The sequence below is a fragment of the Ammodytes marinus genome (genome assembly GCF_949987685.1).
Source record: "Ammodytes marinus genome assembly, chromosome: 11".
Taxonomy (NCBI): Eukaryota; Metazoa; Chordata; class Actinopteri; order Uranoscopiformes; family Ammodytidae; genus Ammodytes; species Ammodytes marinus.
The window spans coordinates 2,957,914-2,975,153 of NC_137215.1; the positions used below are offsets into that span (position 1 = coordinate 2,957,914).

General features: G+C 38.1%; 1 protein-coding gene across 1 annotated transcript in view; it reads left to right on the forward strand.

Moving 5' to 3' along the window:
- Positions 1–13,791, forward strand: part of epas1b (endothelial PAS domain protein 1b) — a 67,999-nt gene extending 54,208 nt beyond the window's left edge. The window contains exons 8-16 of the mRNA XM_080036958.1: positions 1,282–1,429; positions 2,145–2,341; positions 2,927–3,162; positions 3,562–3,678; positions 4,109–4,671; positions 5,307–5,403; positions 6,337–6,430; positions 6,936–7,109; positions 7,459–13,791. Coding sequence (XP_079893084.1) covers positions 1,282–1,429; positions 2,145–2,341; positions 2,927–3,162; positions 3,562–3,678; positions 4,109–4,671; positions 5,307–5,403; positions 6,337–6,430; positions 6,936–7,109; positions 7,459–7,610 — 1,778 coding nt within the window. The 3' untranslated portion in view covers positions 7,611–13,791. The remainder of the gene's footprint in view (positions 1–1,281; positions 1,430–2,144; positions 2,342–2,926; positions 3,163–3,561; positions 3,679–4,108; positions 4,672–5,306; positions 5,404–6,336; positions 6,431–6,935; positions 7,110–7,458) is intronic.
- Positions 13,792–17,240: the final 3,449 nt, after the last annotated feature.

The following is a 17,240-nucleotide window of genomic DNA, read 5'->3' on the forward strand; positions in this document are numbered from 1 at the left end:
ACGTCATACTGCTATATATGGCCACTGTGAAACGACCCAATGTGTATTAAGTTAACGTTAAAATATTCTCCAATAAATTCACTATTTGCTATTTAACATCTGGTCTCGATCAGCTGTGTCTACAGTCCTTAGTTTGCTGAAATCTGCTGACATAAAGGGCTCTCTATCTATCTATCTCTATGTCACACACACACACACACACACACACACACACACACACACACACACACACACACACACACACACACACACACACACACACACACACACACACACACACACACACACACGTGCCCAAACACAAGCGCAGGCGAGCGGCTCTCACGGCCAACGTGACCAGCCTGTCGATCGGCACATGCTAAAAGTGTTCTCTGCTACATGTAATGTCGCTCCGAACTTCACACACACACACACACACACACACACACACACACACACACACACACACACACAGTCACTGGCCTTATGTACACTCTGACCACTGCACTGCTCCGTTCCCACGCCAGTGCTGAACTCTGGACTGACTCCAGCTAACAGTCGAACATCCCACGTTCCACTGTTAACCAGCGTGTGTGTGTGTGTGTGTGTGTGTGTGTGTGTGTGTGTGTGTGTGTGTGTGTGTGTGTGTGTGTGTGTGTGTGTGTGTGTGTGTGTGTGTGTGTGTGTGTGTTAACCAACGTTTGGTTGATTTCACATTCTCAACATGACACAAAATAAACATGAATATTGACTGAGTAATTCAGTAATTTAACATTCAAATGACAAAATAAATATGTTCAACGGTTCACACAAAGTCATCATATCTCAAAGGGGCTTAATTCTATCATTCCAGTTATTGAGATATGACTGAAAATTCAATGATGCCAGAAAAAAAGGATGGTAAATATTGTTAGGTAAAGATTTGGATCGTATAGTAATTTGTATTAAAGAATAGTGTAGGCCTATGTATTCTTTTTACACAATATTTAAATGAACTGTTTATTACCTAAACATTCCTCAGATGATATTAATTTAAAAACTAAAATGTTTTGAGAAGAAATAAGTTCACAGTTTGCAATGATGATTATTTCATCCAGTAGTTTATTAATTGCTAATAACATTATCTGTATTTTTTTCTTAACCAATAATGTTAATTCCCATGTATGTTTAATATATAAGTAAGTTGAAGTTTAAATTAAATTATCTCTCTCTCCCTCCCCCTCTCTCTCTCTCTCTCTCTCTCTCCCTGCCTCTCTCTCTCTCTCCCTCTTTCCCTCCCTGCCTCTCTCTCTCTCCCTACAGTGTGTTCTAAGGGCCAGGCAGTGAGCGGTCAGTACCGGATGCTAGCAAAGACCGGCGGCTACGTTTGGTTAGAAACGCAGGGAACCGTCATCTACAACAGCAGGAACTCACAGCCGCAATGCATCGTGTGTATTAACTATGTCCTCAGGTGAGTGTGAAGCCATCAAGCACTTCTGGCATATTGTAGGTCAAACATTGTATCATACTTTTTTATAACATTTAAATTGAGTAGGATCGTTCACCTTATACCTCTAGGTAAATTCAAACTGTTATTTCAGGTAGTGGATTTACCATGTACAGTATTATTTCAATTAACAGAATTAATTTTAATTAAATCGTGTGTATTAACTATGTCCTCAGGAGAGTGTAAAGTCATACTGGTCAAAAACACTGTTACAAACTGATTAAGACTGTGATTTTATGTAGCAGATTTTTAACAGTTTTCCATACCATGTAGAGTATTCTTTCACTTAATTTTTTTGTAATTCAATTCAATTGGATGTATTAGCAGGATGACAACAACAAAGATCTTATAACAAAAAAAATATATACAATTCCTGTCCTTTACATAAACATGGCATTTTAACTTAGCTACGAGCAACTTTTAACTTCAAATTTAAAGGTGCTACGAGGAACTTTTCAATATTTCTGTAAAAATTTAAATTTTCCCTTTGATGATCATAAATTACATGTAACAGCATAAACAAGACCATCAGTGAAAAGAATGCTATTTTTATATATTTTTTATTTTAATGCCTTTGTCATGGGTCCGCTTTTGTCCAAAGGGGGCCGCAAGAATGAACACAAACTGAAAGATCCTAAATTCTAATCACATGACATTTCTTTCTATGTGATTTTTGCAGTGACATTGAGGAGAAGTCTCTGATATTGTCCTTGGAGCAGACTGAGTCTCTGTTTAAGCCTCGTCACATGACCAGTTTCTTCTCTGGTGTTACCGTGGAGACCAGAGACACACTCTTCACCAAACTGAAAGAGGAACCGGAGGATCTCACTCAGCTCGCTCCTACACCAGGGGACACCATCGTATCCCTCGACTTCTGTATGTGAAGATTAAAATAAAAAAGTGTGTGTGTGTGTGTGTGTGTGTGTGTGTGTGTGTGTGTGTGTGTGTGTGTGTGTGTGTGTGTGTGTGTGTGTGTGTGTGTGTGTGTGTGTGTGTGTGTGTGTGTGTGTGTGTGTGTGTGTGTGTGTGTGTGTGTGTGTGTGTGTGTGTGTGTGTGTGTGTGTGTGGTATTGGCCTCTTGCCTTATGAGATCACAAGGGGAGAGAACATATTTTTTTTCTGTTTTAACCTTTACTTGACAGTTTGAAGTAGATAGTGAGATGGGGAGAAAAAGGGGGATAACATGCAATAAGGGTCTAGGGTAGGATTTGAACCCGCTTGTGGTGTCGTGGTTAGAGAGTCTCTCCATAGAGTCTCAGTTCTCTTCACAACAGACCCGGGTTAGAATCCAGCCCGAGTTGTTCTCTGCATGTCATTCCCCTCTCTGCCCCATTTCATCTCTGTCTCTCCACACTGTCTAATGAAGCATAAAAATGCCATAAAGAAAAAAATTATAATTTCTGTCAGCTGTCATTGTCTTGTGTTCTTCAATCCTAACTATTTCCTATTTATTTCTTACAGGTCGCTCTCAGTTCGAGGAGCCCCAGCAGCCAGCAGGCTACACCCAGGTGTCTGCGGTCACCATGCCCCCTCCCGTGGCTCCGTCCTGGGGCAGCGAGAGCCACCAGCCAGCCCCTCTCACTCCGGGACAACCAGCCAGAGATATGACTACCAACAACAGCATGGCCTGTACTTTCACCGTGCATCAGAGCTTACCATCGGGCAGCGCCACACCCAGCCTCAGCACCTGCTCTACGGTAAGTGTGTGTGTGTGTGTGTGTGTGTGTGTGTGTGTGTGTGTGTGTGTGTGTGTGTGTGTGTGTGTGTGTGTGTGTGTGTGTGTGTGTGTGTGTGTGTGTGTGTGTGTGTGTGTGTGTGTGTGTGTGTGTGTGTGTGTGTGTGTGTGTGATATCACCCCCAACAATATAAAATTATATTGATATTGGACAGTATCATTATCTTACTATATCCGAAACTCCGATATTGGAATCGGATCGGAACTGAAAAGTAGTGGAATGGTGCATCTCTACTAGCTCCTCAGTCGTTTTTATCTTGCACCCATCTCGTATAGTTCAATATAATCCTTTGTTATGTCTGTCTGTCTGTCTGTCTGTGTGTCTGTGGATATTGATGTTTCTATATTTTCCCATTTCCAGCAGCCCAGCAGTCCCGGTGATTACTACAGCTCGGTGGAGTCCGACCTGAAGGAGGAACTGACTGAGAGACTGTTTGCTCTCGGCACAGAGGGAAACAACAGTCCGGCAAAGTCTGAGGTGAGTCCATTACTTTATCCCCATGTCCCTCTATGTGTTCATTTATTAAACCTATTGCAGACACTACTTAGCCCCTACTCCTTCATGGCTCTACTATTTCTGAAGTTGCAGAAATAAAAGAATTACAAATTTTGGTAGTAGGGTTGTGTGATAAAATAGTAAAATTGTGTCCTGTGGTATTTTAAAACATCTTTATAACTTATATTTCATTATGATTATTATAAGGTAGACTCAAGAATTCATTGCCAACGACTGCTGCTGTAATTAGTGAACATATAAACAACCTTAAACCTTGTAACAGTTCCCTTTTCCAAAATATCAACAGTAATCCTTTAATTACCTTGATGAAAAAAGTTTATATTATTGCTGTAATTGTTAAGGTTCTGCCAAATAAACAAACTTAAACCCTGTAATCTTCCCCTTTCTCCAGAGGGACTTGAGTGATCTGGACCTTGAGACTTTGGCTCCTTACATCCCAATGGACGGCGAGGACTTCCAACTGAATCCCATCATCCCCGAGTCCGATCCCCACGACGACCCTTCCGTATCCATGGGACCCAAACATTTAAACAACAACAACAACTGCCTCCTCCAATCACACAAGCCTACACAGCGTAGCTTCAGTAACATCGCTAGCCTCTTCCAGCCCTTATCCACGCCTTCCCAGAGCCAAACCCACTACCAGAACCAGCCACACGTTTCCTGGGCCGCAGGGGAGAATCGAGGGTCCGGTCAGGGCACCATCAACACTCAAGATGGGTCTTATATGTTGGGGCACATGAGAAATCCTCCGTACCAGGCACCAGCAAGCACCCCATTGTCCTCTATGGGCGGCAGTCAGAGTCTGAAGTGTAGGCCACCAGAGCGTATGTTAAACTACCAACAACAGCATCAGCAAGCGAGAGCAACCAGGAATTACATGATGGACCCTTTGTCGAGACAGGAGCATCTGTCCTGCCAGCAGAATATGCCACATCCCATGCAGAAACAGAGGTGACTAAACCATAGACAAAAGCAATATTGCAATAAATATGTTTTTGCATATACTAGATATATTAACAAATATTTGAATAAATATGCAAATTTGGCAATATCTAAATAATTATCTGTAAAGTTGCATCTCTTTGAAAAGCAAAAATCTAGATGTTGGATAATGCCAGAGTAAAAATTTATTTATACAACATTTTAAGAGTCCAAAGTTTTTACAGAACAGATTTTGGATTCAGCCTTTGTTAATTATATATGATTCAAATCATACCGTGTCATGCATTTTCAGAATGTTTTTTATGAGGAAAAACATATCATAAATCAGACAACATATGAACAAATCCTGTTGCAATAACCTTCAGAATAGTGCTAAGAATGAATATGGAAGGTTTAGTTGATATAAGTTCCTTAGAAGTTGAGATTTTAGATTCAGAGTATTAAAAATATTACTCTTAAGATAATGGTCTTTAAAGATGGTTGTATAGGAGAAATATACAGACGCAAACAGACTTAGTCGAATGAACACCTACATGTACATGTTGAAACTTATTATTTAATTTCAGAATTGACCAGTGCTTGAAAGATCTATGTTTGTGCTTGCCTTAATACTGTTGGTTGTGTGTGTACATGTTTGTTTGCAGGTCCATGGACAACTTTGTTCAAGCCTACAGAGACATGAGTCCCGCCAGAATAGCTATGGCCAACAGTATCAAGCGCTCCTTCAACCAGATGGCTGTGGTGAGCTTCTCTAATAAAGTTGACTTTGGAAAATGGTCCCTCTATTAAATACAGCTATGGGAAAAATTAAGAGACCAGTCCAAATGTTCAGTGTCTCTCTTTTTACTACTTATAGGTTTATGTTTGAGTAGAATGAACATTTTGGTTTTATTCTATAAACTACGGATGATATTTCTACCAAATTCAATACAGTTTTGGTCATTAAGGGCATTTCTATTAAGTAATGTAGAGACTCGTCGCTTGAGATTTACTTGAGAACAATGGTTTAAACCATCAGTATGTTTTGATCAACATTTATTTAGTTTTGTATTTAGGTCTCAGCTTTCCTACTTGTGTTTCTCTTATACTTTTACTTTTTCTTATATTGCACTGTTGGAGGAGCCCAAGACTAAAAAATGTCATTGCCAGCGACTGCTCTGTAATTGTTGTTTATATGACAATAAAACCATCTTGAATCTTGAACAAGTATTTATGCACATTAAGTAATATCAAATGAAAATGTAAGGGCCTAAGTAGTGTCCGCAATAAGTGAACACAAGTGAATCATCAGCATACAGTGTTATTTTCTGACTCGTTTAAACTTCTAATAGAAAACGTTGTGCCTTAAAATATAGAAATCACTCAATGTTTTGGGACAAGCAGATTCTGAAATAAAGTCCCATTTAAAAGAGGTTTAAACCAAAAAAATAATATATATAAACTTTCAATCATGACACGTTCATGAGGAATCAAATGGGTTGAAAATTGGGGTATATATTCAGTGCATTTTGTTATTTCTTCATTTTTTTCTACGAAAAGCATCTAAATATATGAAAATAATGTTGTTAGTGCTACTTGGGTCTTGAATTATTCTGGCTTCATATAATAAACTTTGTGCCTAGAATTGTTTGGAGAATTCACTAACTTTTAAATCGACGTGTGGCTGTGTTTCAGGGCGACAGTAAACAGTCAGAAATCATGTGGAAGAGAATGAGGGGGGACGGTTGTGTCACCATGGATCGCTCCCTCAGCGCAGGATCTCTGACAGGTATGATATAAACACACACACACTCACACACACACAGACACACACACACACACACCTATATTGCCAACATTGGACTATCGGTCTACATTGACCAAGTGTGGACCTCTATTTCTAATAATAAAAAAAAACCTTTCTGCATCATGAAAATACACACACACAGTATCATCTCTTCCACCACTCATGTACCTGTAGTGGGTGACCTCGAATATGATTTGATTCGATGGAAGGAGCCCAATTCGATCGCAAATCTCACAGTCTCAAAATTTGTGTATGTAACAAGAATTGTGCTATTCTGACTATATGGGGGGGGGCTGAATGTCTGATTTTTAACTGAATTGAGGCAGCACACCGGCTCAATCAGTGACAAAATTAAAGAGAAGAAAACACACAAAACAAACAAAGTAAGAAAACACACAAAACAAGCCCATACGTAACAACTGTGTAAATTCTTTGTCTGGGACAGACCTAGTTAAACTACTCTATTGTTGTTTGTTTGTGTCTCTAGAGTCCGGCATGGGCAGGATGATGCCCGACATGTCTTCATGTCTCAGCTCTCTGCGGCAACAAAGGAAGTCTCTGTATCCAGGCAACGGGATAACATGTGCATCAGAGAAACCCTTCCCCCTAAAGAGCTGCAGCTACACAGACTATAACATGCAGCCCTCTAACAAGACCGAGGGTAAGCCCACTGACCTTATAACTTTATGACGTGCATGACATAAGATGGGATATTTTCTCTCTAGAAAAAAGCTGGGAAAATTTTCTTTTTATTAGTCGAGTTGGATTTGATTAAGTTGATTAAAATAATGTAAACAAACAAATGTGTTTCTCGTATAAAACATATAAAGAATTAACCAAGTCTTTTCTCTGAGAATATTTGACAGTAATATCACAATTTTAGATCTACAATTTATTTAGAAATATGTTTTTTTTTACCAAATTCAATTTGAAAATGATATAAGATTGTTAGGATGTTTATTTGCCTTTACACTTGCATTAAAACACATATTTCATTTTTATTTTCACAGGTATTGCCAGTCGTCTGGTGGGCTCCTCGTTTAGACCCTCCAATCTACCAGAGCTGACCCGTTACGACTGCGAGGTCAACGTCCCTCTGCAGGGAAGCCTTCACCTCCTCCAGGGCTGTGACCTGCTGAACGCCCTGGACCAGGTCTCCTAAACTAAAGTCCCACAGCCCGAGACTTAAGCCTTTCCTCTACCCCTGGGGCCGTCTGAGCGCCCCACGGCTAAGCTACCTATACGGAATGGTATTCATAACCATAATCCTGACTCATTTAGCTTATTTTGGCTTATTCTGGCCCCTAAACTGTGTTTTCTCTGGCCCCTTTAAAACTTAAAAAGCTCCCTACCTTAGACCATCGTAAGCTGAGATATACAGTATATCAGGGTCAAGCCACTTACACCCCTTATTTCACCAAGCTCTTGACCCAAAATCAACAAGCATAGATGGGCCACACATTCATGATGACGTGGGTCACTTGGTGGAGGAAAATATCACAATGTGGGAACAGAGTATGAAATTTGATGCAACAGTCCTGTATCAAATGTTTGGGTTTTTGGTGCACAAGGGGTATAAGTGTATTATTGGTGTGGGATTCAAACACGCAACCTGCCTTAATAATATGGCCGATTCTGCTCAAACTTCTACAGCCATAAAATACCCACATTCATTCCCAGAAAGGTGGGAACCCAAAACCTTTCCAAACTGTGTCTTATCCAGGAGCGGCCTCCTTCAAAAAAATCTCAGAATCCTGATATGAACTCGACGTGGCTCTATACTGTATATCTGTCAGATATTTAATTTAGCTCACAGTGAGAAGACAATAGGGACTTTAAGCAACAACGGTTGAGAGGACATCTGCGGTGGTCGAGTAGAATTTTGAGCATTTGAGAATTTATGTCATCACCCCCCTGTCGCAGTAGTCAGAGCCATAGTCCGTCTTTTTACAACCACAGAACTGGTTTTTGGCATTGTGATCACCAAGCCAACTGCAGCAAGAAGCCGTTCTAAGAGTTGCTAGGTGATATTGGAACCTGTTGGAATCTTTCCCCGATGCCGTAGCCCTCCCTAAAACACTGCTGCTTAAAGTCCCTAATATACTACCTACAGAGAAACTCTTATTTTGTGTATTTGATCAGCAAGTAGACCCAGCCCCATTTGTCCAGCTCCAGTCAAGGCCTTTGTAAAGGTAGCAAGGTTTGGTTTCTGATTTGTCGACACTTTTAAAATGTTAAAAACCAATGATTCTTTATAACGCAGTTAGGTATATGTTGCAGTCCGAATTAAAGCTATTGTCATTTTAGTTTGATTACATTTACAGAAATTATGTTTAGTAAGTATTTTGAAATCGATCACGGCAGAAAAAATTACATGCCATGGAGACTGTTTGATACGGGCACGCCCACACAGTCCTTTCAAATGGTCTAGACCGTAAAAAAGCTGTTTAAACTGAGTTTCCTTATATTTATGAACATTTATTTACAATACAATTTTTGTAAAAGCTTATTGAGATATTGAGACACCCAACTTTGATATCATATATTGATTTTTACTATTTTAGGCCAGGTTTCGGGAGACTTAGGCCTTTTCCACATACACATACAAACACGCTAACTAATGCCGACATCAAGAACCTGCCTTTTTCTTGCCTGAATCCATCCTATCCCCACCGGAGTCACTGTAACGTCTTTCATCTGCTCTGTTTTGAATACAAAAGTAGTGCAGTCCAGTAGCATTAGATCTGTTTGGGTCAACTTCAATGATATATGCATTATACTGTTATTTTATTATAATAATTAGTCTATTTTTTCTGTTATTGAATTGAGACATTTTAGCTCTTACCAGTTCTCCCCATGTTATTTAATCCAAAGTGATGGGACACTCTAGCATATCAATACTGCTTTGTTTCTCTTCTATAACGTTTTCTTTTTTTTTATGTTCTTACTCTACCTATCAGATTCTTATATTTGTTTGTGCCTTACTCAGTGGGCACCCTAATAAACATATATTGCAATGCATGTACTCTACTGTAAGTTAAATAATATGTTGTTTTTTGTCTGTATCTTCTTAAATCTGTCTTTCGATATGTCCAAATATGTTTCTATCACCCTTTTTCTCTCACGTCAGGTGAGTAGCTTTTATGACTACAGGGTCTTTCGTTTTTTTGTTTTTCGTTTTTTTCCTATTGTGCAATTACTTCCTTGAGCTTAAGCTAATACATTATAGTCTGCAACTAAGCTAGATGTATTCACCAAACTGATCGCTTGTACAAAGGATCTGATTCTTACACTCACTTACAAGAGTTCATGTGATTACAGAATAACATTTTGTAAGTTTACACACACACACACAACACACACACACACACACACACACATACATACAATACAGAAAACCAGTGGTGTGCTTAGACTATCGAGGGTCAAGGGTTAGGGCTGGCCAATATGACCTCAAATCAATATCACTATTAATTCAACATTTTACCTCGATTTAAGATTAATGCATGATTAATTTTTTAATATATTTTTTGCCCTTATAGTTCACTGACTAGGTTAGTACTGTACATATGCTCAACTATCAAAGTTGTGATATTGTTCTAATAAAAGAGTGTATATCATATCTTTCTGATTTGAAAATAATTAAGGAATCACACAAATTAACCATTTATTGTTATTTATTGAAAATTTCAAAACTGAAATCGATTCACATTTTGGGTTTATTGTTAAAAGAAATCAAATTCTACATTTAATTGGCATGTCCATTTCCTATTTATATTTTACCAAATCCCAAATGTCTGACCAATCAGAAAGACATTTGCTCCTTCGTACACGCCCCTTAATTCATGCCTAAATTTATCTAAATAGAAAACAAAAGTATACATTTTCACTCTGAGTCCGACATAACAGACCCCCCCCCCCCACACACACACACACACACACACACACACACCCTTCTTTGCACACCACTGCACAAACCAGCCAGTGTAAGTTAAGATGACAGCAGCAAATGCATAACTACGTTCTCATTCAGATTATATATAAATATATACATATGTACATAGCAACAGCAGCCTTGGTTTCAGTTCAGCACCACAGCCTGTGAAGTGACTTGAATGTGGAGTGTTTGTGTATTACTCTTTAGTATTAGGACAAGGCCAGTTTTTTCTTCTTATTAACAACACACAGTGGCTGCCAATATCAGAAAGCTTTGATACAGAATATTATTAATCGTCCTAATACACAAATGGACTAAAAATAAGGTCAGAATTTATTTTTTTTAACATAGAAAAAAAAATGTCATTTTCACGCAAATGACGTCAGTATGCCTTCAGTGAAAACACATTCACCGTTTTTTTCCTCTTTTCAATTTTTTTGAGTTAATTGTCTTTGTGTGTGGTGACCACTTTTGAGTATCAATTATTATAGAGTTTTGTACACGTTACGTATTTAAAAAAAAGACAAAACGTATGTTGACGATAATGTTTTTATGTGTCCTGGTACTTTGTCATATCTACTCCTATTGTAGATGCCGATGAATCAGATCCCTCACAGTGCTGTTCCCGTGTTTTTTGATAAAGTTTTATCCTTAATATCCTATCCCTTAAATTACCTATTGAGTCAATTTGGCTTGGAAATACTGTTTTAATCTTGCTTTAAGATGACAAATTTAATTAAAAAAGTACAGTAAAAATCTTTTTTTTTTCAAAGAGAGTAATTTTCAGATATGTAGCATTTTGTATTGTTTAAAAAAAATTTGCCACGTAAATAATTACATCGTTTTCCAGTTGCCTATATATATACAAAAGCAATGGTGCTTCGTTGACCATGTATGAGTCATTTATCGAACTTTTTATTCCATCTTTTGGATCTAACACTAACACTTTATTTTGACATTGTCTGCTTTTCTTGTCATGCTGAGATTTTCTTTAAAGTTCATTTGAATCCGTATAATGTGCCTTATCATGACTTTTCGGTCGTCCCAACACATAGCTACGTTTGCCCTTCAAGTGCACAGTTTGTTCCATGCAACCTGTAGATGACTTCCTTCAACTCTGGGTGGCTATTATTGAATGAAATCCTACCTTTGCATAGTAAAAAATCCCCCAAATCCCCTAAATTTAGAATTTTCTTCCTAAAACTTTAGTTGATTCCTTATATCTGTGCTGTAAGTGAACGACCAACTATCAGAGCTTGATATTAATTTAAAAATAGAAGTTTTGCATATTGGTCAAAATAATTGCCCAATAAAAGTTACCGTAATTCATTATTGCAAATGAGGGTCACCCCTCAATTGATCTCTCGATATAAATAAAGGTTAAATAAAAAAATTTAAAAGTTAATTAAAAAATCATAAATTGGGGATACAATGTCAACGTAAGGATGACTTTTCATAATAACCCCTGAGGTTTAATAGTTAACAGCTCCTTCATAGCCTCCTCTGATGGGTCCATTTAGATGAAGACCCCCCTAGATTCCGAGTAGAACCCTATTAGAACCCATTGTAGATTCCAACATTCTAGATTCCAAGTAGAACCCTACTAGAACCCATTGTAGACCCCCCTGGTGATAACAAGTCAAACTTTGCTTAAAAAAAAAGTTTTTTGAAAGGAATAGATTCCAAAGCTCATCAAACGATCTGACAGTCTGTTTGTTGATGAAGCTGGATTGTGGGTGTTTTATTAGGTTTAGTTGAAGAATATTTGACTGTAAAAAAGTTTTCCTTGGAGGGTCACAGATCAGAATGGTCTAGTAGTGTCCAAAAAAGTGCCTTCTGCGTTTGCTTTACTATTACCAAATGTATATATAAGTGGCTTGAAAAGTCGCAAGCTGGAATGGAACCAGTGATATTGCGATAGTATGGCTTAAGCAGCAACCACTCTGCCACCATGACACTACTTTCTTTTAAGTAAAATTAATAAATGAATACCAATTTATAAATAAATTATAAATTAAGTCCAATTCTATAAAAATAATTCCAGTTAGACAATTCACGTAAGCCTTATATGTTAAATAAACCTTTGAACATTATACAGAGAGAGGATATGAGCAGAGAAACAGTTTTGAATGACATATGAACATATTTGGAGACATGGATCCTGCTCAGTCTGCCCACTGATGCAAAGCTCCAATCTCTTCAACTCAACACTGTTTCTCTTCTTACTCCCATTCTATTTGTCTCAATATTTTTAATAATCAAAAGATACATTTTGGGTCATAATCTAGTATGTCAGCAATTGCGTTAGACGAAAAGGACACTTGTGAAGAAGAGCATCTGATGAGATTTGCACTAAATTGGGTTCATGTATGTGGAAAGAGTTGGCTGGATGGAAGTCGATTTAACAAAATAAAAAAGCTAGGCACAGGAGAAGCCCCGTCCCCTATTTAAGTTTGCTACTGCTCCATTAGTGTCCAAGAAGACAAATAAAAAATAGTTTTAAAATGGAAAGTGTTGTACTTTTAACCTAGATTAAACAATTATTATTCTGCAAGTCCTGAAGCTTCTTAGGTTGTTTTTGTACTAAGATTATTTAATTGTTGCTAAAAATTAGAAGATATGAACATTTTACTACTTAAGTATTACAGTATATATTAATTAATATTACGAGTATGGATTCAAAACTCTAGGAACAGGTATTAGCTCTTTCAAAAGCAAACCTTGAAATTGGGGACAGGGCTTCAGCTTTTTGTCTAAACCGTAGAAGGTTTATCACCAGCACTAGTGCTCAACAAACTGTGCAGCTTGAAGGGTCTCCCTCCCCCCAAAAAATAATAATAGCAAGATATACAGCTGGAAAAAATTAAGAGACCACTCCAAATCTTCAGTGTTTCCCGTTTTACTATTTATAGGCATCTGTTTGAGTAGAATGCACATTTTGGTTTTATAATATAAACTACTGACAACATTTCTACCAAATTCCAATAGATTTTTTGTCATTAAGAGCATTTTCAATAATTATGTAGAGATGAAGATTTACGAAAAATCAAGACTGGTCTCTTAATTTTTTCCGGAGCTGTACTGTATATGTTATGTTTCACCTAATTCATTGCATTTCCTCTTTAAAGACGATGTCAGCATTTTGTCTTGTGTTTCATGTAACAACAGGGTTTTTTAGTTTTTTCTCCTTATGGGATTTCATGTTCATTGACTTGTATTCTGTCTTTGTCAGTGTCAAAACAGTACAGTAATATTAGATGATTCTGCATTTTTCTTTTTGTAATATGCTAAAAAAATCATATTGATATTATTATTATTATCATTTGTTATTATTACTATATGGGGAATTAAACCCGCTAAGAAGTTTGTGTTCCTGCACTGATATCTTATTATTAAAGCATACTGATCTTACCCTCCCTCATCGGCCTCTTGTGTGGTTTATTGTTGTTCATTTTATTTCAACTCTCTTCACACCTCTGACGCATTTCCTCTTTTGCATGAGTGTGTGGGTGAATGTGGTAAGAAATGTCAAGCACTTTGGGGCTGAGAAAATCGGCTAAAAAGTGTCAAGCTATATAAGTCAAGTCCATTTACCATTTTTCTGTGGTGCATTTGTTTCAGTAGTGAAACATTTGCTCAATTTTTAAAAACTGATAGTGGTGTAGTGGTTAGAATGCCCCCTCTCTGTGTCCCATTTCATATCTGTCTCTCCACACAATTCCAAAAAAGTTGCAAAAATATTTTTGCAAAAGAAAGAAAAAATAGAACAACATGAATGACAATATCCGAAAGCATTTTCAACAAAAGTAAAGGTTTCATATTATTTATTTATTTCTGTCTTTCAATGACCAAAATCCCAGAATATTCCTTAAAATTGTTAGACTAATGTGAAACTCATTTATTTAAAAGGATAATCATTTTGCATTTTCTTTCCTTTACTAAATGTTCCATACCACAGCCCTAAATGATTGCATGGTCTGCATACAAGTGGATATTTGCAACTTGTACCAAGTACAAACCGATAATATCAAGCCTTTAAGTTATGGAAACCTCTTCCGGATAAGAATCACTACCACCACACCGACTATTATGCCGAGCGAGACGAGGGTAACACGTACAGCCCAAATAATTCTTCTCTTGTCTGGTCTGAAAAATGGATTGGCTCTGGGTTCACTTTCCTTCTGGCTGACCGGGTTTTCAATCTTGCAGAAGAAAGTTTTAACGTGTTCTGAGTCAGTTTTGGTGATCTCCATCTCCTTGCCCATCCACACCCACTCTCCTGCATTCCCTTTCTTCCAGCTGTAGGTGACAGGTTCAGCCCCATTGGCTGAACCTGGTGGTTGATCCATTGCAGAACACAGAGCAACTGTCCATGGTCTCAGTTAAGCCACACTACAGGCTTCGGTACCACCCTAATGGCTTTTGCCACATAAAACAGACTCTGCATCTTGCTGTTTATCTCCACTGTGTAATCTCCATTGTGAGCTGGAGTCATTTTCGTCATGTCCAGACGTCCAGTTTCCGTGTCAAGGGTTGTGGTGCCATCAAAAAAGCCATAATAAGTCAAAGGCACCAAATCTTTCACCCACTCGGCTAGCAGGTCGCCATTACGTTTCCACAGGATGGTCATGATCGGTTCGGAAACACCAGGCCCCACTTCTAAAGTTAGGTTCCCGCCAAGCAAGAAGTACACCGGTTTAGCTACTCTGTCCTGAGCCAGAGGAGAGTCTAGACCTGCCAAAAACACCACGACAAAGAGCCAAAACCCTGTCTGTTTCTCCATATTCACAGATCATTACAGGATTGTTTCTTATGACTTCCTCGCAACTGCAAAAATGAACTTCCTCATCAGCTGGGCTCCTCCTCTGCACCCATCTGATGTTCTTCCTCTTTTCTGTGGTGCATCTTGTTTCCGTTCCTTCTTTAAACCATTCTTAAAAAAAAATTTAGTAATTTTTTTCTTCGAGATTTGAACTTAAGATTTTAAGTTCAATAGAAGCATGAAGCTGCTGCTCTTTTGAACCAGACTCTTTAGTTATTGATCCCGGAAGTTTCAATATGTCAATATCTTTTCAACTTCGCAGCAGTCTTTAACTGTTGAGTTTAATCTTTACATTGTATTTTTACAAAATTCTTGACTTTTTGTCTTTTTTCTCAAAATGCATAATTGAAAAACAAAACTTCCTCAAAACATTTTCTATCTTTCCGTGGCCCTAATACTGTTCCCGTCCACATGCCCTGGCATATTGAATCAAATCTGTCCCATAATTCAAATTAAAATGGAAAATGGATTTTAATTTTCAGAATATAGCTGCATTGTTTTCCTAATAAATTAAATTAATAATAATCCATTTTAGGGTTTAGGGTTAGGGTTTGAATTATGGGACAGATTCGCTTCCATACTGGTAGACTAGTGGCGTCGATGTGAGAAAAGTAATAGGAAAAGCAAAATGCCCAAAGAAGTCTGTTTTTCCATGATGTTCACCAGTGATTAAAACATCTCTTTGATGACAGTCTGCTCTGCTATCCTGTTGCATGTAAAGCTTGTTTCAACCACTCCAGCGTGGTATTGTGCTTGATGTTTTTGTGTTGGGTTATGACGCACATCCTCTATTTGACTTGGACAGACAAAAAAAGAAAGGCAAATAACTCATTGTCGTCTAGCTTATTTTGCTCACCCAGGTACTGATGGCTTTTTTAATTAATTAATTTATTTTATTCTATTTTATTTCCCTGCCCTTGTTTTGATGATGAATGATGATGATCTTTATGAAGCACTACTGGGGGGCACTCCAAACCATTAGCACTGTCCTGCTAATGATTGTCACCATTTATACAGGGAGCACACTTCTAACTATCGAATTTGAAAAGGTTTTATTTGGTTACAAAGTATTTTCTCTGAAATTAAATGATAAGTAAGATTCATAGAATGAGGCCTTCACTTCTCAAACAGGATGCAAACAGTGGGGAAGATGAGGAATCTGAGGGGAATGGCAGGCAGAGGATGTCAAACTTTTTCCAGCTAATTGTTTACGATCAAAAAATACAAATGAGAAAAAAGAAAACACTTTTTCGTGCCTCTTCCTTCCTGGAGGAAGACGGGAACACAAACTTTAGGGGCGCATGAAAACTCGTATGTGGGATGTTTGGAACTGTAGGTGAATGGCACACACACACACATACACACACTCGCACACAAACACACACACCCACACACACAAGGCTTACATCCCTTTGTTGCAGCTGAGTCAGAGCAGACTTGTTTTCCTCCAGGTAGAGAGGCAGGAAGAGGAGGTAAAATGGGAGGAACCGGCGTCTTCCCTTTTGATTCAGGTTCCAATCTGAGTTTTTATCCGAACAACAGTCTACTGCTAAACAATTCATGCTGAACCAATAAACCCAATGACCCCTTTACAAACGTCAAGCCTCTGTGGCAACAGTGTTAAAGCTATAGTGCGTAACTTATCTTGTCCCTCATGAGTAATTCTGAATAATTAAAATAACATTTTCTATGAGGTAAAGCCTTCAGTGATGGTGCATTGATGATATACCTTCTGCTGTACGTCCAGGTTTTTTCTTAGCAGTAAAATCCCCAACTGAAACATTTCTTCTCCTGCACCAGTGTCAGGGGGACGGGGGGGGGCACCAGAGAGTTTTTCAGAGCTTATAGGCTTAATCAACTTTGCGCCAACTCGTTTGGCGATGACTTGAATGTAACCGACATTCATTTATATGAAAAAGTTAAACACTATATCTTTAAAATCGAAAACAAATTGAAAAATAAGCTCTTGCCTACTATGTGACACTGTGAGCTTCAAAAGCCATTTCTCCAAAACATAATTTTTTTCTCTCCAC